The 25,346-nt window shown below is 38.7% G+C and overlaps 1 protein-coding gene across 5 annotated transcripts in view; it reads left to right on the plus strand.

Moving 5' to 3' along the window:
• Positions 1-25,346, plus strand: part of DLG1 (discs large MAGUK scaffold protein 1) — a 169,935-nt gene that overhangs the window by 9,435 nt on the left and 135,154 nt on the right. For all 5 annotated transcript variants that reach the window (XM_080622304.1, XM_080622306.1, XM_080622305.1 and 2 more), the window contains exon 3: positions 5,206-5,372. In XM_080622304.1, the coding sequence (XP_080478430.1) occupies positions 5,206-5,372 (167 nt within the window). The remainder of the gene's footprint in view (positions 1-5,205; positions 5,373-25,346) is intronic.

Raw genomic sequence — 25,346 nt, forward strand, 5'->3', positions numbered from 1 at the left:
AACCTCCTTCCACGAGATAAGTAGTAAATTCCCATGAAATTTTAGTGATTTCTTCTATACCATAATATTAAAAGTCCAGCATCAGCTACCTAAATAACAATATCACATAAAAAAATGCAGTGAGTTGCTTAATAACTGTTAGAAAGCCAGAGCATACTAAAATATGGGCAGAGAAGAACAGGGAATGGAAGACTGAGTAATACAGGGGATGCTTCCCATGGAGTTGTATGGTATTGATCGTTTCTTCTCACTGTTGTGTTTTCTTGAGGTTATTTTTGACTGCTAATATGCTCTGTGCTTTGTTCTTTCTTCAGTACTGTCGTGGTTTAAGCCCAGGCTGTAAATCAGAACCACGAAGTCCACTTCCCCCCCCCACCTTTCTTCTCTCCGCTTCTGGAGGGACGGGGAGGAGAATCAAAAGAATGCAACTCCCACGGGTTGAGATAAGAACAGTTTAATAACTAAGGTATAACACAAATCACTACTGCTACCACTAATAGTAATAATGATAAAGGAAATAACAAGGAAGAGAATACAACCGCTCACCAACCGGTACCTCACCCCCACCCCGCAGCATTCTAGCCCTTCCGGGAACTCTCAGTTCTACCTCCTGGGCATGATGTGCTGTGGTATGGAATACCTCTTTGGTTAGTTTGGGTCAGGTGTCCTGTCCCTGCTTCCTCCCGGCTTCTTCTCCTCCTCAGTCGGTAGAGCATGAGACTCACAAAGTCCTTGGTCAGTCTAAACATCTGTGTTATCAGCTCTGTTCCCAGGCTGCAAGTCAAAAACACAGTGCTGCAACAGCTACTAAGAAGGAGGAAAAATGACTGCTGCTGCTGAACCCAGGACAAGTACTTTGCAGTTCCATATTACATTTGAATTTCTTACATATACAATCTGTTTTACATATGCTGGATGCTTGTTCTTTATTCTGTTATCCCTTAAACTGTTCTTGCCAAGTTCACAAGGTTGATCTCTTTTGACCAGTAATTAGCAGTTGGGGAGTTGCTTTTAGCCTTGAGGTCTCCGATATCAACCTGTGCCTTTATTTTCAAGGCCTCTGCTGTCATTTTATGCTTGGGCTCCTCTGTGCAGCTTTTTGTTCTGGGGTCAGAGGTAACTCTTTCTCTACAGATTAACTACTTGTTATGATGCCTATTAGCTACAGAAATACACGCATACTCTTATTTTTATGTATAATCTGTGTGTGTGCGTATACCTAAGTATAGCTTTTCACTTGGCTTTGGACAATTGAGTGACATAAACCCTATTGGTTTTACATACAAGTATATGTGGAATATAGAGAACATTTATATGCAAATTTATGTACTTAAATATTTAAGTATTATTTACTAATGTGTAAGTTGTGTGTATTTTATATATATTTATTAAAATACGTGTTATATCACACAATCATCTGAAGCTAAGTGAAAGCTATTCAGATTAGATAAGTCACCTGGTCTTTAGATAATTGTTGTTAAAGTTGGACAAGCTAAAACAAAGCTCCAGGTAGGCCAGAACAAGTCCATATGCCTGGTTATTATCTTAGCGTGGGGCTTGTGGTCTGTTATAAGCAATGGCAACACCTTGTTCACAGGTTTACACAATTCCCTTAAGAAAATGCAAATATAGGTATGTGATCTTTGACTTGCAAAGTTACTATCATCAAAAGGTTCCTGCGTAAGTGAATACAGAGAAGAATTCTGCTCAGCTTTATATTACTGGCTGATTATACTAAAATTTCATATTCCTGTCTATAAGAAAGGTGCATGTAGAGAGCTTGCCTTGACAGTGAGATTTTTTTTAGAACATGCTGATGTTAAGTTACCCTTGATTACAAGTGCACTTTACGAATACATAGCAAAAAGTATCAGGCACTCCACATACAAGTAGAAATGGCAAGCAGAGGCCTTGTGTCTGATTATTAAGGAGCAGGCAAGAAATCTATCTGAAGGAATGGTGTCATGTTGCAGTTGGAATCCTTGTCCTCAGAGACAGATCCTCTAGACAGAATTGTTGTGGGCTCTTGAAGTGCCATCAAATACTTTTAATTTACGAGATGTTGTAAGAATTTGTTTGCTTCTGCAGTTCTGCTGATCTTTCAATTACTGTGTTTTACTTCCCTGGTGAAGTCGATTTGGGTTTGAAATTATATTTCGTAGGTAACTTTATTGTTTGCTTTAATAGTGAGCAGTTCTAGCTTCTAGTGTATATCACATTACTGGTGAATGAACCTATTCAAAAAACAAAACTAAGATGAGTGGAGAATATGAGGCGGGAAGGAGCAGGGAGTACACCAGCAAACTGCTTTCAGTTGGTCAACTTCTACTGTAAGGAATACTGGAAAAAAAAGTACCGTGTTTGTCACCACTGCTTAGCTTTTCACATTACTAATAAGTTAAGAAGAAAATTTTCCTGTTTCATAAGAGTTCTCCTTTTCAGAACTGGTGGCCTGTCACTTGCTTCGTATAGACTTTTATTCTTGTTGCCATCACACATATTGCTGATTTGGTCGCTTAATGTAGTTTTACTTGTAAGCTGATATAATTCCAGGATGATTTTCTGTGTTGCCTGTCATAAATCACTTTTTGTCAATTTGGTTTTCCTGAAACTTTTCCCCTATTTTTTACAGTGTCAGTCAGCTGTTCTAGTGTTTCCCCTCTAGTCAGAAATGTTCCCCATCTGTGTTTTCTTTTACTCTTGTGTGATGTCTGATTTGAATTATTTTTCTGTAACTTAGTTTGAGATGTAATATGTCTTGGAATTAATGTGGGAGGAAGGGGCTGGAACGTTTAAAAAAACAACAAGAACAAAAAAAGCACATCTAGCTTTAAGAGGGAATCTAACCACAAGTATAACTAAAAAAACCCAACAAAAAACCCTAGTATTTTACTACCTGCTACTTGTAAGAATTAGGAAAATATTAGAACTTTTCATATGCTAATAATGCATCCACTGATTAATATGACTTAAGTAGATATTTAAGTTTGCTCATGTGATTAAATATTTTTGTGAGCTGATACATAGCAGTAGACTAGAAGAAGAAATATTTTAGGTTGAATGAGGTATGGCCTGAATTCCTGTCTTTAAAAAAATCCGAAGTGTCTAGCACTCATTCTCTGTGGGCCTAATGCACAGGGTGCATAGAGTGCTTGCCTACACTCCTAAGTACTTAATGTTTGCATTCTGAATAGCAAAAATATAGATAAAGGTTAAAACAAAAAAAGTACGTATTATTATATTGACACTAAGTTCCTGGAAACTTAAGGGATTTTGGAGCAAGTTCAGGATAAACAGAAACTAATCCCCATAATAAGTAGCGTATATATTTCTGACATCTTTCAGTAATAAGCCTATTGTGGTGTTTTTCATAGAGAAGTGGAGAAGATGTTTGGGAAATAATGTGCTTTTTGAAACAAGTCATTCTGCAGTATGAATAAATGGCTACCTCCGCTGGCAGGGACTTAAAAGAACAGTAGCAGAATTGAGAATTCGTGCCCTAGATTTCTGTTGCAAAACAGTTGCACAAATAGCCCCTTCCCATAAATAATGTAGTGATCTTCCTGGCGTGGTTGCTGGGGATTGCAGCTATAGAATCAACTTAAACCACTGCATATTTTAATATACAAAGTACTCTTATTGGGGGGGGAGGAAGGACCTTAGTGTGCTTGATTGATGTATTACTGTTAATGCAGCTACAAGACAAATTTGCAACTGAGGGAGCTTATGTGAAAGATGGGTTTAAACACAATTTGTATCTCTTAGGCTGCTTTGCTCCTGTATATCTAGGTCACTTAACATCTTCAGCAACCCACACTGCTACTTCTTCCAATCAGCAGTGCTAAGAGCAAGCATAACTTTAAAAATTAATGTAAGCAGTTGATAGGAATTTGACTCTTGCTCAGATAAAAGATACAAATGGAATTTGAGAATTGCAGTTTTCTGGACTAGTAGAGAACAGGAGTGCAATGTGTGTGTGTGTGTGTGTGTATATATATATATATATATATATAAAAAATCTAAGACTGGACTACCAGCAACAGTAAGGCTTCTTTTATGTGCATTGTCTATCTTTTGTGGTGCAGGTCTATAAGGTTAATTGCTGTGTCTCTGCTAGCGACCCCGAACAGCTGTTGAAAACTACAAGATTCTGCAGATCAGCATCCTTCTTATTTGTGCCTGGATCCTATTTACTTCTTGGAGCAACTGTATCTGTATATTTGTCTTCTGTGAAGTTGGTGTAATTTACAACTCTTCTTTAGCAGATTTATACCTCATGGAAGAGATTAAAATCTTTACCAGACAGCTTCTTCTTTGTCTGCTCTTTCCTTAGCCTGTAACTTTTCAGATGTCTTAATTTTATCTTTTTTAATTTGAGCATTGATGGATGTGTTTATAGTTGTAGTAGCAAATTTCATATTTTATACTTCATAGAAATACTTTGATGCTGCTTTAGATTGTGTTATTTTTATTGGTGCTTCATGTAGTGGATAGGATGTCAGTAAAAAACCCTAATGCAGCCAGATATTTATTCTATTAAAGTTTCCAGTTGAGTCTTCAGGGTTTTAAAAAAAAGAAAATAAAAGTGTTTATTGATTCATAAGTGTGACTTATAATTCATACTGTTGAAAGTTTCATCCAAGTTATGTTACTTAGACTGAAAAAGCAGATGATGATACGTCCTGATCACTCTCCCTTTTCCTAATTTCTTGCAACTTCTGTCTTGCTGATGTCATCAGTATATGCATATAAAATGATCACTTTTATTTCTGTGGTCATTTAATTAAAACATATACTGAAAAAAAGACCTTCTTATACTGCCCTTGAACAGTAGATTTCAGATAACCAAAAGCTACATTAAATGAAATTACACATACCATAACTTGAAGTATAGACAACCCATCCTTTCCAGTGTTCTACTGCAGTTACTCCATATGCTTCTGCTGTTCCTGCTGCAGATCATGCTATTTGGGTCGGTAGCAGAAGCCCAAAGTAAGTGGGGACATACTGGCTCTGAGATACAGGGCATAAAGAATGAGTTGTGTATCCTGTAAGGAAGTTCAAATGATCTTGGTGATACAGCTTCATCTGTAATAGGTAGATAAAGTGTTAGGTATCTAATTTGTTTTGTAGGGGGAAGATATCGTTAAAATCAGAATGTTACAGTAACTATGAAGCCTAACTTCTTTTTTTGGACATCCTTAGATATTCAAGAATTTTATGAAGTGACCTTATTGGACAATCCAAAATGTATTGATCACTCTCAGCCGTCTGAACCAATACAGCCTGTGAATACCTGGGACTTCTCCAGCCTTCCAAGCACAACAGTGACATCAGAAACATTGCAGAGCAGCCTTAGCCCAAGTGTAGAGGTATGATAAAGAAATCTTTGGTTTATTTTTCCTTTTGTGACTATTAGCTCGACATTGTTCTCTACACTTCCTTCATTTTATAAAATATTTATTTCCATAGAAAACTTGAATTATTAAGATCGATAGTAATAGGGGATTTAATTATTGGAATGTTTAATAACAGATGTGTGCATTTTGCTTAGTCAAAAATTTATAAACTTGGTTGTCAAATGTACCCTTAAGTGACCATTAAATTGGATTTATGTTCTGAATTTGGAACTTTGATGACAGGTTTAGTATGCTTATACTCATCCATACTGACAACTCTTCAGTCATTACTTCATTAGCAGTTTGGGAAATCTGAAGTTAAATCTTTCTGATAGTAAACTTCTCAGTCTCTTCATAAGAAATTCTCTGCTACTTAAGCAGCTGTGTTCTGGAAGGAAAATATAAAAATACATTTATGTATATTTTTTTAACATGAATCCAGTTGTTACTAGAGAGTGGTGAAAAAATTGAGCAGGGAAATGCATGTTAATGTGTACTAAGTTGTAATCTCCCTGCTCAAGTTAGTTACACCATTGCTTGAATTTTTTTGCATTAGACCTGTGATTTGTCCCCAAGGGGGTGAACTTTCTTTCAAGTGTGCCCTCAGTCCTGAGCATTGGAAGAAGTGTGTGTTTCTCAGTCATAAATGAAAGTAGTGTGCTGTGATGACCCATTTTTAAGAAATGGCAGTAGAGCTCAGGAAGACCACTGTGGAAGACCAGCCAAAGAATTAGTGCTGCAGCCTGTAGGGAAGTGTGGGAGCTCGTACTACCCAGCAATGTGAGGTTGTTAGGATGCTTTATTGAGTAACCTCTGTTAGATGCTGTTTGGACTGTGTAAGAAAGTTAGCTTAGCTGCAGGACATAAGCAAGTGTGTGATATGCTAGTGAGTTTGTGCAGGTAAAACAAAAAAGTGCTTGTGCTTATTCTAGTTTTTTTGACATTTGTCATACTGAAGCTAATATAAAATGCATCAGAAATGCTTTAAAGGAAACTGTAGAGGAAATCCAAGAGTCATGTTGTGTTCTCTCAAAGTAGAAAATGAGCAGATAAGAGATTAACCTAGCTAGGGACAAGTTGCGTATTGCCAAGAACAGTCACTAAAATCTCTTTACATGAAGAAAATGAGCAGGTAGGTATACTGTATTTTTCAGGTTTGTAAGTAATTGAACACTGAGACATTAAAAGTCTAGTTGAACTTACGGTGTAGGAATGGATTATTTTCCTTTTTTTTTTTGTGAATCTTGATTATACACTGGATAACTTAAATGATATTTCTTTTTGGAAACTTAATTACCTGAAATTGCATAGAAAAGGCCACTGTCATCATAGTCACCTTAATGAAAATTCTCTCTAAGAACTGTCATCTTTGAAGAAAGTGGAATAATGCTAGGTTATATGAGAAATAGTAGGGAAAACACCATTGTGCTATTTCTATGATTCTGTTTATTGTATGACATCAACTAAATCTTAGGCTTAGAGCCGTAGAACAACTATGGTGGATATGGTGGAAATGGAGTCTCTTAGAAGCCAGGAGCAAAATGAACTGCAGGCAAGGATAGGCAAAGATCATGTTGTCTTCTGAGGTGTCTTGAAATAAGCTGATTCTAATGCATTTTATGTTTTCATGTGCAAAGACCTTAGTTAAGGCAATTGAAGAGTCATTACAGTTGCCCTTTTGAAGTTTCAGATAATTGCAGATGGGTAAACACTATCTTTTAAAAGTGGCATATGTATGAGCAAGGCAGGAAAGGAGGATCCAGGTTTAACAATTACAGGGAAGGATTGTACGATCTTTTTGTAGCTCCTTGAAAGTGATAAAGAAACCAAATAATAGCCGTCATAGTTGTTAACAGTTTTGTCAAAAAGCTTCTTTCTAAAGTGCTGATGGTTCTTGTGGTAGGAAAAAGTAGTAAACGTGATAAATTCTGACATCAGTAAAACTTCTGGCATGGTTTAACTGGCTATCTTTTGAGATAATATATCATTTTCTAAAAAGATGCATCCTACTTCGAGTTATTAGTGAAAATATTCTGATTAAATTATAAATTAAATCATGGGAGAAGAATGGTGTGTTGCTGCTTCAGAAGCTAAGACTAAAATGAAACCTTGAGCACCTGAAGTAATTAATGGGAAGGCTGTAGTTCAGCAGGACCAAGTACAGTGTTGGTTTGCGTTGCACTTTGGCTGTATTAAAGTAGCACCTGTAGAAGTTGAAGAGTTAGTAAGTTCTTTCTTGGGAAAGATCTGGGTCACTTGAATCTCAAGGTGAGTCAACCATGTCATGTTAATACATGAAAAGAAATGCCTCATTGACATCAGTGTGGTTCAAAACTGTTCTATTTGGTCTGCATAAGAATTTGCTGGAAATGCTGTCAAATTTAAGGTACTGTGGTGCAAAAAATCTTAGAAGAATCTGAATGCTTCAAAGAGATTTACAAGGAAGATCTAAAGCTTAAAAAGAAATGAAGGGTGATGAAAAGATTTGCTGCTGCTTAAAATAATAGAACCGCTTATTTGGGAAACTGAATTTTTCTGTGTTTGTGGGGAAATGTGAAAAAGGAAGATAACATTTTGTGCCTATACACGATGTAAGCGGCTTTGCAAAAATGTTTTAAATGTTTTCCTAAGCACCAGAACAGCTGTACATGGGCAGTTTCCCTTACTGAAGGTCTTGAAAAGCAGTATAACCGTGTTAAGTGTTGCTTATTTCCTTTTTGTCCTCTAATACACATAGGAACAGTGTAATGGACTTATATTCCTATCAAACCATTTTGTTACTGTTAAACATGCTTCTAATTCCAGCAGCTAGGATTGTGAAGCAGGTATCTCCTACTATGAGTTTTGTGTTATGCTGTTCCAACTGTAGCACATTTTGTGCTTCCCCCACAGGGGAGACCTGTTGAAATCTGAAGTGCGGAATAGTGCATACTGTTAAATCCAGGCTTTGTGATTATTTTTCTCCTGACCCTCCTCCAGAAACTAGAAAACTAGTCCTATAAAAGTTTGCTTATTTTGTGACTGAGATGCCCACAACAAGAAAGACTAACTTATCAGATACAGAGTAGTGGTGTCCCTTTATCTTTCTAAATTTTACATAAAGATGAGTATGAAGGTGTAACTTAATCATGAAGGTGCATCTTTAGTTTTTATTCTCATGTGCTAATAGACTGCCAGGAATACAAATGCTTGTCCATGACACTGCAGCAATGACAACAGGCACAATATCATGCCAAGATGACTTGAGTTGAAAGGAAGAATGGCCTTACTTGGGAAGTCTCACCATAGACAAAAGTGTATGTTCCCAGCTGAACTGTTTGCTAAATAATACAGCTATTTCTCCAGTATGGTCTGGTAGCCATGGTATATAGTGTTACTGAACAGAACCTGATACAGTGTGAATTGCTTTTTTATTTCTAAGTGGCACGGATTTGAGCATTGTGACAAAGCCACCTGTCTTCCTTCAGACTTCTTCTCCCAAGTATCATGTGAAAGTCAAACAGTTGCTTGACCTTCTGTATATGAAGGTCAGAGTTTACATTTACTGGAGTATTTAAAAGCATAGTTGCCTATATTGGTGTTGATCCTAGTTTATGTGCAACTGAAACCAAACTCTTCTCACAGTCTGTCACCTATAGTAAATGTCACCTTGTGCATTTCATTAGGTAGAATACTGCTTCCACTTCGTAGTGGTAAATGTGGACATTTTTTGAAGAGTAGTAATTCAGTATTGGTTTCTTTTGCTTTCTCTAGTATATGTGGATGTCATAGTTTAGCTTAGCTTTCATATATATATATATATATCTGAAAATTCCTACAGGAAGCATATAATCTTTTACATTTTATTTGCCTTAATTCTTTTCCTTAATTCTTTTTTCTTCAGTGACTGGTTTTTATTTTTTGTGTTTTTTTTTTTTTTTTTTCCTTTGTACACCTTTAAGGCAATACCTTTCTCTCAATACTTTGAAATTTCATAAAATTATGAGGAGAAATTCCAATATATTGACAGCTTATATTCCATATACTTGCTGTGTGTAGTACCTGAAAATTAATCCTTTTATCCTGTAAAACTTAATGCATTTTGGTTTCAATAATATGCTTCTTTTTTAGGTCCCTAGTTGAGATTTGTTTTATATATTAGGTTTTAATCAGCCTAAGCCTATAACAATTCTGGTATAGTATGTGTTCAATGATCTGTTTTGCTTGCTGAAATTTACTAGAGATTGGAGGGAACCTGAGTGTAGTAGGTCAGATTTTGTTCATAGCTATTTTTTTGTTTGTTTGTTTGTTTGTTTGTTTGCTTAACAAAACCTGTTAGTTTTAGACTTGCAAGGCTGCTGCCCCAATTCAATGTTAGTTCATTAATCAGATACAACCAGAGCCACTTCTTAAGCTCTATTCTATTGCTTGCCAGGCTGGTAGGACTGTAGGTGGTAAGAATTGGACAAGTTTTAATTGTTTGCAAATTACTGGCCTTGGAAGTAATACCTTTCAATGCTGTTTCTTTTACCTTAATGATATATATGTTGTTGTAGTTACTGTGAGGCAAATAAGTGTTCTTCCAGTTGATACATTGATTGTATATCTGAGAGTTGCTTGAGTGGGAATATAATGCTCCCCTAAAGTGATTAAGGATTGTATTACAAGAACTTTCTACACAGCTGACTTTGGGAATGACTTTTTAGCAATGTGTGCTTGTGTATATACATAGCATAGTGGTATACAAGCTTAGGTTGCCTGAGGACTTTTAATGGGACGTAGCCTAGTTCTGCTTTTGCCTTCCTACTCCTGGATCAAAAGACTGGAGTTTGTAATCCCCATAGGTACTGCATTAGAGAAAGAGCTACATATTGCAGTTTTCCTGTTCACTACAATCTGTTTTCCATGTTTTATGTTTCCTGGAGCCTTATTTGATAGTTTTATTTGTTTTGATCTGCAGTAGAGAAAGATGATGAGGCAAAAAAACCCAAACCAAACCAAAACAACCCACCCAGAAAAAAAAAAAAAGGTTCAAGACAGTGATAAGCAGGAAAGGAATGTTAATCCTTTCAGTACTAGGAATTAGCAAAAGAAAAAAGAGTATAGATTCAATTTGGAAAGGATGAAACGTGCATACAGTTTTCTCATTAAAAATTAAATAATGAGTTTTAGGTATACATTGGCAAAGCAGCTAACAAATCTAAAGCAAGATCGCTTAACGCTGGTAATCGTGTGAGAGAAGTGTGTGTATGGGAGAGAGCAGTCTGTTAAGCTGTTTGCTGTGATCTGTAGTGCCATCTGTAGGTGGGATAATTTGGCTTTGAGAAATATGTGGTATAACTTGAATCACTGGTAGAAATCTCTTTGGACTTAGTTGCGTGTGTTGCTAGGGAAATAGTAGTTTTGTGACATTCTTTTTTTCTTCTGTAATCTTAGCGTATGTCTTAATATTGTGATAATTTTAAATCTGAGAAGTTAAAAAGTGTTTGCTGTTCAGCTTAAATTAAAAGTAGCCACAGTAATTTCATTTTAGATGGATGTTGGAAAAAAATGCAAAACACTGAACACTGACTCAAAAGAAATGTTTTGTCTCAGGAGGTGGAACTGGATCTGGAGTGGCTTGGGCTAACAGATCTCTGTAGCAAGTAATGGTGGCTGAAGTACTTTGGTCTGATCTGTGGTTTCCCCATTTATCTGCACATGCCCTTGTGTTTAGTGTCTGGCACGTAGAGAGACCATCTGGCTCACTGTCTTCTAAGGCCTTTTGCCAATTTCTGTTAATAAAAAGAAAGCAAAAGAGGAAGTAAGGAAAATAGCTGAAACTGTAGACGTGTCAGCTGATTTTGATGCCAAAGCAGTGTGGAAATGAAACTCTAAACATCTTGGAATCATAAAATAATTCAGCCTTACCTGTGAGGTTGATCAGAGTGCATAGGGTTTCAACCAGCTGAGCATTGACAACCTCCAAGTATGGCAACTGCAAAACTTTTCTATCTGATCTGTTCCAATGCTTGACTATCCTCATGCTGAAAACGCTTTTCCTTATTTGTGGTAGAAAGCTGTTTCCATTTAATCGTGGTTTCTCATGTCTTTCCATAGTGCAGTAGGCACTTGGCTTTTGTCCCCTGAGCAGTCCCACTGTAGGTACTGGAAGGCTGCTTGTAGGTTCCCCTGAATTTTTTTCTTGAGACTAAAAGAAGTACTGTGTCCTGATCCTTTCTTTAAGGGGCAAATCTTCCAGGCCTTTCACCATCTAAGTGGCCCTCTGCAGAACTTGCTTCAGGTTATCAATGTCCATGTTGTATTGAGGGGCCCAAAACTGAATGCAACATTCCATATGCCATATTAAAAGTGCCAGGTGAAGAGGAATAATAGTTTTGCTTGATACTACTGACTGTGTTTCTGCTAATGCAGCTCCTTTAGCCCTCTTCAGTATTAAGGCATACTGCAGGCTCATGCTCAGTTTGCTCAGTATTTGTAAAATACAGTAGTAAATGTCGAGTATTTTAAAAAGGAATAAAGTTAAACTGTCCTAATATTCACCTACAATATGGGAGTTGGGTGGTGATGTCTTATTAACAGCTGTAAAGTTTTGATAGTTTTGTGTGAATTCTTAATAAGATGAGCTGAGATAGTCTAGAGGAAAGAACTTCGGGTGTATGGCTTCTAGTGGAGTGAAAAAATCTGTATTTAATCAGTAGCAGTTTGTATTCAAAATGGAATGTTGCATCAAGCAGTTAATTGGGATCTTGGAGGAAATCTCAGAAAGCGGTATCTGTATGTGAAGAGCACATTATTAATGCTTGAGGATACTCTAGTTCTGTTTTTCTGTTTCTGAATTTTTAACTGCAATATTCTCACCTGGTGTTTCCAAATGCAGTCAAATTGTACCTGTTGTAATAACAAGCTGTTCCTGGGAAAGCCCCAGATGCATTGTGCTGTCTTCAAAACCTTGTTTGCCTTAATATGTGTGAAGACTCAGTGTCCCTGCCTATGGCAGGGGGGTTGGAACTAGATAATCTTAAGGTCCTTTCCAACCCTAACTATTCTATGATTCTATGATGATACATTATATCTGATTGTCATGCTGTTAGCATCTTGGTCCTTTATGCTTGTATCTGCATGTGGGTTTTTGCCCATTATTTCTATCAATTTTCTGCAGAAATAGTGTGTCTGTTTTATTAGAGCATATTGTACATAGTCTTTGGTCACTCAGGATCTTCATTGCTTTCTCTGTGTTAACTTTCCAGTGGGGAAATGATATTTGGCTTGCTATGTACTTTGCCTTCAGTTCTTGAAACCCAGGCTGTTTGTGCAAATGAAAGAATGTGAATTTTGAACCAAACTTAAAAAAGCTTTCTAGGGGCAGGCTTCTTGTCAAACTGAATGCAAAAGCTAACAAAACAATGCCAAGTCCCATTTTCAGTTCAGAATACATATACAAGCAATAAAATCTGCTATAAAAATCTGCTATTTGTAAAAAACCTTACCTTTCTCAATTCAAAAGTCGAGAATTTACAAGAATAGATGGTTGAATTCAGTATCTAATTACGTTAGGGTTTTTTATGTGTGGGGTGGTGGTTTTTTTTTTTTTTTTTTTTTTTTTTTTAAAACCTTATCATACTGCATCTTGCAGCCGGGTTCAAAGGTAGCTGAATAAATTTGGTTACAGTGTCTTAAAATTTTAATATTTTCTTTAGTAAAGGAGCTGAGAAAATGCTTGCAGTGGTGATAGTGCTTGATCTTTACTGAGTCTTTGAAACGTCTCCTCAAATATGCTGAGGTTGGGCAGTTGACATACCTGAGTGGAGCAGGCTTCTCTGGTTACACCTGTGATAGCTGTGTGTTATGCAGATTTTCTTATAGAATCTGAGGGTGAATTAGTATGTAAGTAACCACAAGTACTCTTAAATTTGTGGATAGATGAAGAAATTCTTTATCTGCAAAATCAGTATCTTCCAAAGCATTGTTTTCACTTGTGTGATTTATTTCTATGCATGGTTTATCTGTGCATGAATTTTCCTTTATTTAGTTACCTGGTGACTTTGTAGGTAGAATCTCTCACACTAGGAAAAGAATAAGCCTGTGAAGACACAAAAAGCGACTGTCAAACATAACCCAAAAGAATCTGTAGGTTCTGCAAGGCAAGAAAAAAAACCTTCCGTTTGTTTCTCACATGAGAATTGCCCTTTGTCGATGTTAATGCCACAACTCGTGGTGAATGGAAATGCTGTTCTTCCTTCTGGCCAAATTGCCTAAAATAGTTGTTGCTGATTGTCACTGAGATCACTTGGAGCTGACAGGACAGAAAGATTTATTTTCAGTAAATACAAATGACATGAGCAGATGGCAATGCTTCTTACAAATTCAGGAGAATAATAGTGATTTGAATGGCTGACAATACTATGTGTCAATGCCTTACTCTTCAGTGCATTAAAAATGGGGAATTTCAAGATTTTGATTCAAGTTTTGGTGTGCACTTTGACATCTTCCTGTTGCTCCTCACAGTACAATTTAAAGAAGGTTCTAACTTATTTCATTAAACTGCTTAATACCAGTAGTTTTAGTTCTGGTTTCCTTACCTAGTTCTTATTTTCAAAAAAACCCTCTTTATTCCAAGGTTCAAATTGTAACATGTGCTTGACCAGCCAAGGAGTTTTAAAGCTTGCCTTCAAGAAACTGTGTTACAATGCTTGTTTGTATCTTGGTCAATCTATTTTGAATATTTATTTATTCTATGCATAGTATTTCTAATGAAAAGTCTGCAAAAACTGCTTTTGAGCTAGAAAATACTTTTTTACATACAGTGCCCTCTGAGTGTTTATCCGTCTGTGTACTACACTCATGAAAATTTGTACCGGTGTTTGCTACAGAATTTTTTGTTCTACCACTATGGTGTGTGTGATTGTCTTTTTTTTTTTTTTTTTTCCCCTCCCTCCATGTGGACATTCTATTGTTTGTGCTTAGCTAAAGATGGGGCTTCAGAGAACTGTGCAGACATACCAGAATGGCTTTTAATCCATCGCAGTGGTGCAGTGGTAGGTAAAGGGCTGTAATGTCAGTTGGCTGGACGTGTTACTCTGGTGCAATGGATGTGCTATTGTCAGGCATGCTTGTTATGAGATGACTTTCCCTGTATCCTCTGCTCTGAAGTGCTTAGCAGTCATGATGAGCAGTCAGATCCACAAATCCTCAGCAAAGAAATGCCTTTTCCCCACCTCTCTGGATAGTTCTGTTTCCCCATCATATTGTTTTCATCAGCAACCTGAGAGAAGTTTTGTGCTTTTTCTGACAAGACTAACAGGCCTCAGGGTCTTGTCAAAAGAAAGGTGGGAGGGGAAGAAAATGGCCTGATGACGATCCTTAGTTCTCAAAGACTGCCAAAGAAGGCAAGAGAATAAAAAATTGAGGGGAAAAAAAGAGAGTGACCCTGAATGTAAGCTGGTTGTAGCCAAGATTAGTCTGCAAAAGCTTAATCTTGAACCAAGGTGGCTGAGAGAGATTTGGGTGATGAGAGAGTATCATTGATCTTTGCCTTTCATGGGCAGAGCATGATGGATGAGTAGAGTTTTTGTGTGCTATTGGGGTTCTTAAAGCAAAGACTGTGCAAGAAACAGATGTGGACTGACTGCATGCCTTGGACTAGTCACTGGAGGTGTTTCTGAGCAAGACACTGGACATGTGCTAAGTTACCTTAAAATGCATTTCCTCAGTTTTTTGTACCTTTTTGAATGCTTACTTTCTGTTAATTTTTCTGATCTTTGCAGTCTTCCTAACAGAAGACTTGAGAAATGCAAGGACAATTTGTATGTGGGGTGCTGCATGTGCTGTGAGAGTAATTTACCCCTTGTCCCCCACCTTTTCTGACAAAGAGGAAAGCTCCATCAGCTTAACTGGTGCTTTTCTGCTTTCTGAAGTCAGTATTGAGAGTTCTGTCAGAGTTGAGCCTTATCAATCTGAAAGATGTGTATTTTTTCCAGTGATGCTCTGTAGCAGCGAAAATTTCACCTAGATGTTCATAGTAGAAATTCTTCACAGACTTTATAGACAATGTAAAAAAATAAAAACTATCTCTGGATTGACTTGGACACACAAGGTAAAAATCCTGGTCTTGGTGACCGAATGGTATAAGATTTCCCTTGAAATTCCATTCAAGCTGAATGGGCTTCTCTTTCTAGCATGCAGTCAAGCTTTTCTTCTTTAATGGTTTGGGTTTTTTTGATGTGTGGTTTGTTTTGAGAGTTACTTTGTTTGTTTTTAAGTCTGAGACATTACATCTGTAATGTCCTCCTCTTCTTCTTTGTCCTATAAAAGTATTACCTGCCTGCAAAATAAAATGTTTAATTTTAGGAAGAATAGTTTCCTTGTTTGATAAAGTTTCTGGTCTCCACCTTCCCACCCCTGCACTGTATATACGGCTGAGTCAAGAAATCAAGTGCGAATGCTCTAGATATATACATAGTTTATTCTGATTTTGCTGATTAGAAATATAATCAGTTTGGGTAGTTGTACATCTTGGGCTAAAAGCAAAATGATGCAGATGAGATCTAATATTTTGAAATTATTTACTAAATTTTTTCAATATACTTCATTGTGTTTGCAGCAAAGGTATTAGTGGGAGACCTAACAGGGCGAGGTAGCAGAAACTGAGTTAACTAGTTGCTTTCAATGCCACTTGTAGGAAATTAATGTAATAAGGTTCTTACTAATGTGTGAAACTGTTAATTTAGTGTTTCATAGTATGTAGCAGGTTTTATTGCGCCCAAGTGTTTGAGTTTTCCCAGCTGTGCTTATTAGACTGAGAAGACAATGTATGCCTGTGCATACAAACTTTGCCTTGTCACTGCATTACAGTCTTACAAAAGAAAATGAAATTCTAGGTTAATTCAGGGCTCAAAATAGCATTTCTCTTGCAATATGCATTACTGTTTCCTTGCCACTTTCTTCTCTCCCTCTTCTACATGGAATATTCCATTCATTACTGGCTAAGAAATCAGTTATTTTGCAGTCTTCAAATGCTGAAATGACGTTAGGGGAGAAATACTTGCTTGCAACCAAAACTATTTTTGAACAAATGCTTCATTTTAGAAATTGTAACCAGCTAAGAAAAGCTGAATTGAGATTTTTTTTCTTTTTTTTGCTGTAAAATAATTTTGTATTGCATTGCATCAAATGATTCCCTGTGATGCTCATGTGTTAGGTAATCCCGAAAGAGGAGTATTTGAAATAGAATACGAGGTGGTACTTAACTGGTATGGAATAGGATTTGACATCTGTTGTAGGATATTTTCAAGGGTAAATTTAAGTTTTTCAGCTGTAGATAATCAAAATAGGCTAAGAATCTTCATGAAACTTAAAGCACTTGTATTTTAGCCTGCTGCTTTTTCTCCACGGTGTTTCTACCTCTGAATGAATTCAAAGGGAAACCTGGCACACATTCTACTGTTTTGACTATTAAATAAGTGTGCTCTTTCTCATTCTGTTGAGATGGTGTTTAGCTGTGATTGAACATAAACCTTTTAAATGTTTGGGAAGAGACCTGCTATGCTGAAAGGATGGATTGCTTATGCATTGTAACAACAAAGGTAAGATGATACAGCTTTTGATTAAAGCCTGCAATCTTGAAAGTTCTTGTTGAATCGTTTGTCCAGTTTTTGTCCACCTGTAATGAAAATGTCTTGAAGGTTTTTTAGTGTAGGGTTGGGTTTTTTTTTGTTTCTTTTTTTTTTTTTTTTTTTTTTTACTTAAGCTGCATGGACTGCCAAAATTGATTCTTTAGTTGTTGCTAAGAAAAATCATAGATGTTAATTCTTGTAAGAGGTAATTATGCACATGTTAAAAAACTAAAGTGTAGTAGAATGATTTTGTGGTTTTTTTTTTTTGTGTGTGTGTGGTTTTTTTTTTTTTTTTTTTTTGTTTGTGGTGTTGTCATTCTGCAGTACGGCTCTCTTCTATAAAAATTCACTCTCTATATGGGCTAGAATAGTGGCTTGCTTCTTATTACAGAGTAAGGAATTCCAAACGCTGTTCTACATCATCTTTATCAAGAAATGTTTAAAAATAATTATCAAAGAAAAGACGATTAATCTGGGTAGTCCTGTTATAGATGGATATATTTCAAGATGCTTTGTTATTTTGACATCTTGTGATTGAAATAAAGACACCCAGACATCTTAGTGTCATTACTTTGTGCTAGGATGAAGTTTTAGCATGTTACATGTGCTAGGATGATTGTTTTTAACACAGTCCACTTATAACTGTTAAAGGTAATCTGATGCAGAAATAGTATCAATAGTGTGTTGTCTGGCTTTTTGGAAGTTTTTATTTTACTGCAGGTGGTAAACTGTTGTTCTGTATAACTTTTTTTTTCTGGATGTTTAAATAGCTACAGGTTTAATGTTTTTTTTTTTTAACAAGCTACTTTGACTTCTAGCATTCTTCAGATAATATGAAATCATAAAACTTGCTCATACAAATGTCCTTCTCAAGAAGTATAATAAAATCGAACATCTTTAGAATATTATGTGGGTTCAGTGGTAGCTTGTAGAAGAGAAAAGGTCAAGATGTTTGACATAAGGAAGCGCAGGCTGATCGGAATGAAGTTACCTTGTCTCTAACCAGCAAAAGAGACTTTCTGGTGTCTGAACGGTTGGGGTTTTATTTGGAAGTGAAACATACCCTTTGAAAATCGTGCTTGATTAATAACATTCATTTGGGTCATTTCTGCTTTATTTCTTTTAGAATAGTCTCTTTGTACAGTGAGATTAGAGTTGGATATTAGTTTGGTTATATCAGCATGTACCTTAGTTTTGTCGTGCTCATTTTAAAAAAGGGACAGGCAGTGCTGTCATTTTTGTAATTGAACTGCTCAACTTTAGTTTTATGTTGTGCATTTGTTTACCTTCCTGTATCTATTTGTTTAAGATAATAAAGGTAACTTATATGGAAAGTTAAGCCAGCAGAAAATGTGTTCTGGGAAAAAAAAATACTGGTTTTTGGTATGATTAGCCTAGCTCTATGTTTGCTAACCAAGTAAGACTACTCATGGAAATGCTGCATGGGACAGGAAGAGATCATTCTCTCTGCACAGCATAGTCTTACATGGGCTTAGACTGATCATGCATCTCCACCTGGAGTTATCAGCACTTAATACTTCCTGACTCTTTCCTGTGAAATTTTGGCCTCATTTAACTGAATATTGCTGTAGTAGCTTGATGCTTCAACTGAAGTTTTTTATTTAAAGTGGAGTTTACAAAAAAACTGTTTACTTCCCTGTGAACATGTGTGCATCTGATGACTTGAAAGTTGTAGTCTAATGCAAAATACATTCCTTGGTTATTTGTCCTCAAAAAAAGGAAAATGAATGCATATAAGGCAGGCAGTTTTGAAATCAGCATTAAAGAAATGTATTATAGGATTAGTAATAGTGTTAAATGCTTCCCCTTTATCTAGCTTGAGTGGAGGAGTATTTGAAATAACTTATTGTTAATCTTTATTTCTGACTAGGGAAGAGAAGAATTTGGTCAGTGAGATGAATTTTCTAATTAACTGGAGAAGTCTTTTATAATTTTATTTTTGATAATTCTGTTTTGCTTAATTCAGTATTAAGATCTAGTCATGATGGGTGAGCAGTTTCTTAGACCGCTTTTTGTTCTGTCTTGTAAGGTCTAATTGGTTTACTTTGTCCTAATCTAGTACAAAGAATACTGATTAATATAATGTTTTTTTTCTCCTTATGTGGGCACATTTGGTTTGATGTAGGTAGGCAAATTTGCATCACTGCAACCATGGATACTATTAAGAGCAGGCACGTGGGCTGAGCTTACAGTAATGATTTTTATTTAAGTAACAGTTTTAAATGAGTTCATGGTACTTAAAAGTACAAAATACAAAATTTTTTCTACAGAAAACCCCCCAATTTTAGAGCTTTCTTAGCTTGTTTGTTCACTACTGTACTTCAGTACAACACCTGAATTTAAAGCAATGGAAACTGTCTTTGATTAGTATTCCTAGTAAGACTAATGCAGGAGAATTATTTGTTTGTACAATTTTAATTTTGAAATACTAAGAAGCATGCTGCTTGGACTACACCACAGCAGCATCAGTCTAGTCCAGTACCTTGTTTCTGAGAGTAGCCAAAAGATGGTATCTTGGGAGTGGGGAAGCATGTATGATGCATCAGCCTGTTACCAAGGGAGAAAGATGAAGGGTCACCAAGATGTTAAAACTTAGTCATGAGTTCTGGGTGAGCACAGTGATGTGGCTGTGCAGGGTGGGAGGCTGCATGGTGCCTGAACAGAGGCACAGCTACAGCCAGGGTGGCTAAGTTGGAAAGATGACAGTGTGTGTGATTCCTGCAGGTTTCCTCACTTGGTTGTGCAGTGTACTGTAATTCAGAGTCCCATTGTTATTACTGTTAGTTTCAGGAATTTCCCTCAAGTGAAATCTGCTGCCCTACCTACTAGTTGCAAGTGAAAAGGGATTGACAGGATCTCTTGCACAGGGAAGTGATCTAGTTCAACTACCTGCTTAAAACAGGGTCAGCATCACCTTCAGACCAGGTTACATAGGGCTTTGATTAGGTTTTGTAGCCCTCCTCTCAGTTTAAGGTTGTCTTTCCTCCTCCTGTGCATAGCAAGGGCCAGACTTTTTCTTGGTAACCTTCTCTTGTGTATTAGAAGGGTGCTGCTAAGCTCCTGCGAAGCCTTCATTTCTCCAGGTTGAACAAACCCAGTTCCCAGTTCTTAGTTGTGCTTCAGCCACTTGATGGTCTTAGTGGCTCTCCACTGTACTTATTACTGTATTCTAGCTATGATCTACCAAGTGTTTGAAAAAGTGTAAAGAGAGGCTACAATGCAAGTTTTAACATTCTGAGCTACTGTGTACATAAAAACTAAAAACTGATGTTGGTAGGAAATAAAATATGATAGAGGCAATTGTGTGAAAACGGAAGCTATTAAAATCTAAGCTTTTACATATAAACTTGATGCAGGAATTACTTGGTGGGCCAAAGGAGGATGCTTTCTCAAAGTGGAGGAACAAAATATAGAATTTTGTGAATTTAAAATTGTAAATGGATGGAAATGCAGTTATATGGGAAATTCTTACACTAAAAGCTTAAGAAGTACCTTGAGTGCTAAATAGTCCTCAACAGCCCTTCCAAGTTGGCACATGTAGATGATGTGTCGTGATGGGTTTTGGCAAGGAACTTCATTTTGCCAACATCCCATGTCCTCATGAAAAAGCAATTTGCTTTCCAAACATACTTGATTGGATTGTGTATAAATAATAGTTATCTGGTGAGCCAATTGAGTGGTGCTAATAATACACCACTTGGCTTTGATATGCCATCTGGTTGTAACACTGAGGAAATGTGTGCAGAATTAGCTGTCATAAGAACTTTGGGAAGTGAAAAAAATCGTGCATCGCTAATGCTGGCAGTGTCAGCAGATAGTATGAAATTACTCTTGCATGTAATCTTGAAGTATGCAATGCCAAGAAAACAGCTGCCTACTAGATAGTTGGTAAGTATGAAAATCAAGGATAGCAGTCTGCAGACTAAAGGATTGGCTAACTTTGATTTGGAATAGGAGACGTAGTGTGTGAGTAATGTATGCCATAGGTAGGTTTAAAGGGTATTTGACAAAAAAAAGGAAGAATACAAGCAGAGACTACTGATCTTGTGGTCATGCCAGGAGGAATGATATTCAAACTGCATGTGTTTATGGTCATGAATAAGCCTTTAAAAAGTTTGAAGCTTTAATACACAAAATGGACTTTGGCAGGGGGTCACGATTCTAACCCCTACATGTCAAATAAAAAAGCCCAATGCAGCACATAATGGCAGGAGATTAGTTAAATCCAGAGGTTGAAGCTAAAGAACTTAAGAAATACTTCACTTCTGATTCCATGGATGGAACTGAAGGTGGCTTGTCTGAGTTTTGAAGATGAGTAGGTTTGAAGGTGGTGAGTGAGGAAACCAAGAGTGATGAAGTTGAAGGTGGCAGAGACTAAAAGTAGTGGAAATGATAAAAGGAACCTGATATGCAAAATCTGAAAAGCTGTACTAAGAAGGCATGAGAAAACAGACTTAAAGCAAATAATTAATAAAAGTTTGTTCTTACTGTGTAACAATTAAAAGGATATAATAAGCTTCCTGCATTTAAGTTCTTTTTAAGGGCATTCTCTTAAATTCAGAGTTCTCTTTCACGTTGCACCAGAAACAACTGGCAGTTGCGCCAGTAAAGAAGATCACTACTGGTGCTGCCAGGAAAAAGAGACAGGTCATAGTGGTAGGGGACTCTACTTTGAAAGGGACAGAGGCACTCATCTGTCGGCCTGACCAGGTCTCGAGGGAGGTGTGTTGCCTACCTGGGGCATGGATCAGGGATGTTGCAGAGAGGCTGCCTGCTCTAGTGAGACCAACGGACTATTACCCACTTCTGGTGATCCATGTGGGTGCTAGCGATGTTGATAGCAGTAGGCTGGAGAACATGAAGAAGGAGTACAGAGCCCTGGGAGAGGTGGTTAGGGGCTCTGGAGCTCAGATTGTCTTTTCATCAATTCTCCAGGATACAGGGGGAGACCTTAAAAAAGCTCGGAGGATTGGCCAAGTTAATAAATGGTTAAAAGGATGGTGCCATAGTCAGGGGTTTGGGTGTTTTGAATACGGAACCCAAGTTAGTAGGCCAGGTCTATTGGGGGCTGGTAGAGCTGATCTGACAAAGAAGAGGAAGAGTGGTTTTGGTAGGAGGCTTGCCAGGCTGGTCAAGGTTTCTTTAAACTAGATGTGTTGGGGGACGGGGGTATCGTTCCATCCCAACACACCCAGTCAGTTGCCAGCACCTACAATAAATGCTTGGAGCGATGCAGAGATATTCCAGCCACTCCAGCCAATGAGCCGGCTTCATTTGGAGCTCGGCTCAGATGCCTCTATACAAACGCTCGTAGCATGGGAAACAAACAAGAGGAATTAGAGATGTGTGCACGACTACGGGAGTATGATATAGTAGGCATCACAGAAACATGGTAGGATGGCTCCTACGACTGGAGTGTTGGAATGGAAGGTTACAGGCTCTTTAGAAAAGACAGGCCTGGCAAGTGGGGAGGAGGAGTTGCTATTTATGTTAGGGATAGGCTGGAGGGTATGGAACTCTGTCTGGGGACAGGTGAGCAGTTGACAGAGAGTTTGTGGATCAAGGTTAAAGGAGGAGCAGCGATGGGGGACATTACTGTGGGGATCTGTTACAGACCACCTGATCAAGAGGAATCTGTGGATGAAGTGCTCTGTAGGCAGATAGGAACAGCCTCACGCTCACAGGCCCTTGTTCTCATGGGAGACTTCAACCACCCTGACATCTGTTGGAGTGAAGGTACAGCCCGGCACAAGCAATCCAGGAGGTTCCTCGATTGTGTGGAAGACAACTTCCTTCTGCAAGTAATAGAGGAGCCGACAAGGAGAGGTGCCATGCTTGACCTCGTGCTCACCAACAGGGAAGGGCTGGTTGGAAATGTGATGCTCCAGGGCAGCCTTGGTTGCAATGACCACGAGATGGTCGAATTCGAGATCCTTGGGACAGTGAGAAGAGCGTGCATCAAGCTCACTGCCCTGGACTTCAAGAGAGCAGACTTTGGCCTCTTCAGGAGCCTGCTTAGTAAGGTTCCATGGGATAGAGCCCTAGAGGGCAGGGGGGCCCAAGACTGTTGGTTGTTATTCAAGGATCACCTGCTCCAAGCTCAGGAGTGTTGCATCCCAACTAGAAGGAAGTGCAGCAAGAGGGCCAGGAGACCTCCTTGGATGGATAAGGAGCTGCTCAGGAAAATTCAAAGGAAAAAAGAGGCTTATAGAAGGTGGAAGCAGGGACAGGTGGCCTGGGAAGAATACAGGGATGCTGTCCGGGAAGCTAGGGACCAGGTGAGGAAGGCTAAGGCCCAGTTAGAATTAAACTTGGCTAGGGATGTTAAGGACAATAGGAAGGGATTCTATAGGTACGTAGCGAGTAAAAGACAGACTAGGGACAACGTAGGCCCCCTCTGGAAGATATCGGGAGAACTGGCTACCCTGGATTTGGAGAAGGCTGAGGTTCTTAATGACTTCTTTGCCTCGGTCTTCACTGGCAAAAGCTCTGACTGCACCACCCAAGTCTTGGAAGGCAGGCGCAGGGACTGTGAGAATGAAGACCCTAGGCCCACTGTAGGAGAGGATCTGGTTCGAGACCATCTTAAAAACCTAAACGTACACAAGTCCATGAGACCTGACAAAATCCATCTGTGGGTCCTGAAGGAGCTGGCGAATGAAGTTGCTAAGCCACTGTCCATCATATTTGAAAAGTCATGGCAGTCAGATGAAGTTCCCTATGACTGGAAAAAGGGAAATATAACCCCCATTTTCAAGAAGGGGAAAATGGATGACCCGGGGAATTACAGACCAGTCAGTCTCACCTCTGTGCCTGGCAAAATCTTGGAGCAGATTCTCCTGGAAGGCATGCTAAGGCACATGAAAAACAAGGAGGTGGTTGGTGACAGCCAGCATGGCTTCACTAAGGAGAAATCCTGCCTGACCAATTTGGTGGCCTTCTATGATGGGGCTACGAAACTGATGGACAGGGGCAGAGCAGTTGACGTCATCTACCTGGATTTGTGCAAAGCGTTTGACACTGTCCCACACGACATCCTTGTCTCTAAATTGGAGAGACATCAATTTGATGGGTGGACCACTCGGTGGATAAAGAACTGGCTGGATGGCCGCACGCAAAGAGTTGTGGTCAATGGCTCGATGTCCGGCTGGAGACCAGTAATGAGTGGTGTCCCTCAGGGATCGGTGTTGGGACCGGTCTTGTTCAACACCTTTGTCGGTGACATGGACAGTGGGATTGAGTGCGCCCTCAGCAAGTTTGCCGATGACACCAAGCTGTGTGGTTCGGTTGATACGCCGGAGGGAAGGGATGCCATCCAGAGGGACCTCAACACACTTGTGGGGTGGGCTGATGCCAACCTTATGAAGTTTAACCATGCCAAGTGCAAGGTCCTACACCTGGGTGGGAGCAATCCCAGGCACGGCTACAGGTTGGGCAGAGAAGAGATTCAGAGCAGCCCTGCAGAGAAGGACTTGGGGGTGTTGGTCAATCAGAAAATGAACATGAGGCGACAGTGTGAGCTCACAGCCCAGAAAAAGCCAACTGTATGCTGGGCTGCATCAAAAGGAGCGTGACCAGCAGGTTGAAGGAGGTGATCCTGCCCCTCTACTCTGCTCTTGTGAGACCTCACTTGGAGTATTGTGTGCAGTTCTGGTGTCCTCAACATAAAAAGGACATGGAACTGTTGGAACAAGTCCAGAGGAGGGCCACGAGGATGATCCGGGGGCTGGAGCACCTCCTGTATGAAGGCAAGCTGAGAAAGTTGGGGCTGTTCAGCCTGGAGAAGAGAAGGCTGCAGCCTTCCAGTATCTGAAGGGGGCTTATAAGGATGCTGGGGAGGGACTCTTCATTAGGGACTGTAGTGACAGGACAAGGGGTAACAGGTTCAAACTTAAAGAGGGGAAGTTTAGATTGGATATAAGGAAGAAATTCTTTACTGTGACGGTGGTGAGGCACTGGAATGGGTTGCCCAGGGAGGTTGTGAGTGCTCCATCCTTGGTGGTGTTCAAGGCCAGGTTGGATGAGGCCTTGAGTGGCATGGTTTAGTGTGAGTTGTTTCTGCCCATGGCAGGGGGGTTGGAACTAGATGATCTTAAGGTCCTTTCCAACCCTAACTATTCTATGATTCTATATGTTATTTGGTATTCTCCCAACCACAAACAGTTCAGGATTCAAGGGCCTTCTGGGCAAGAGGCAGTTGCTGTATAGCAATCTTGTCTCTTACTTGGTTGTCTAGTCTCGCCAAAATGCACATAAAATACAAAAGTATAAATCTGTGGCATGTGCTTTGTATACAGAGCATCTCCAGAGGTAATCTTTGTTTATATGTGCT

The sequence above is a fragment of the Psittacula echo genome, assembly GCF_963264785.1.
Source record: "Psittacula echo genome assembly, chromosome: 7".
Taxonomy (NCBI): Eukaryota; Metazoa; Chordata; class Aves; order Psittaciformes; family Psittacidae; genus Psittacula; species Psittacula echo.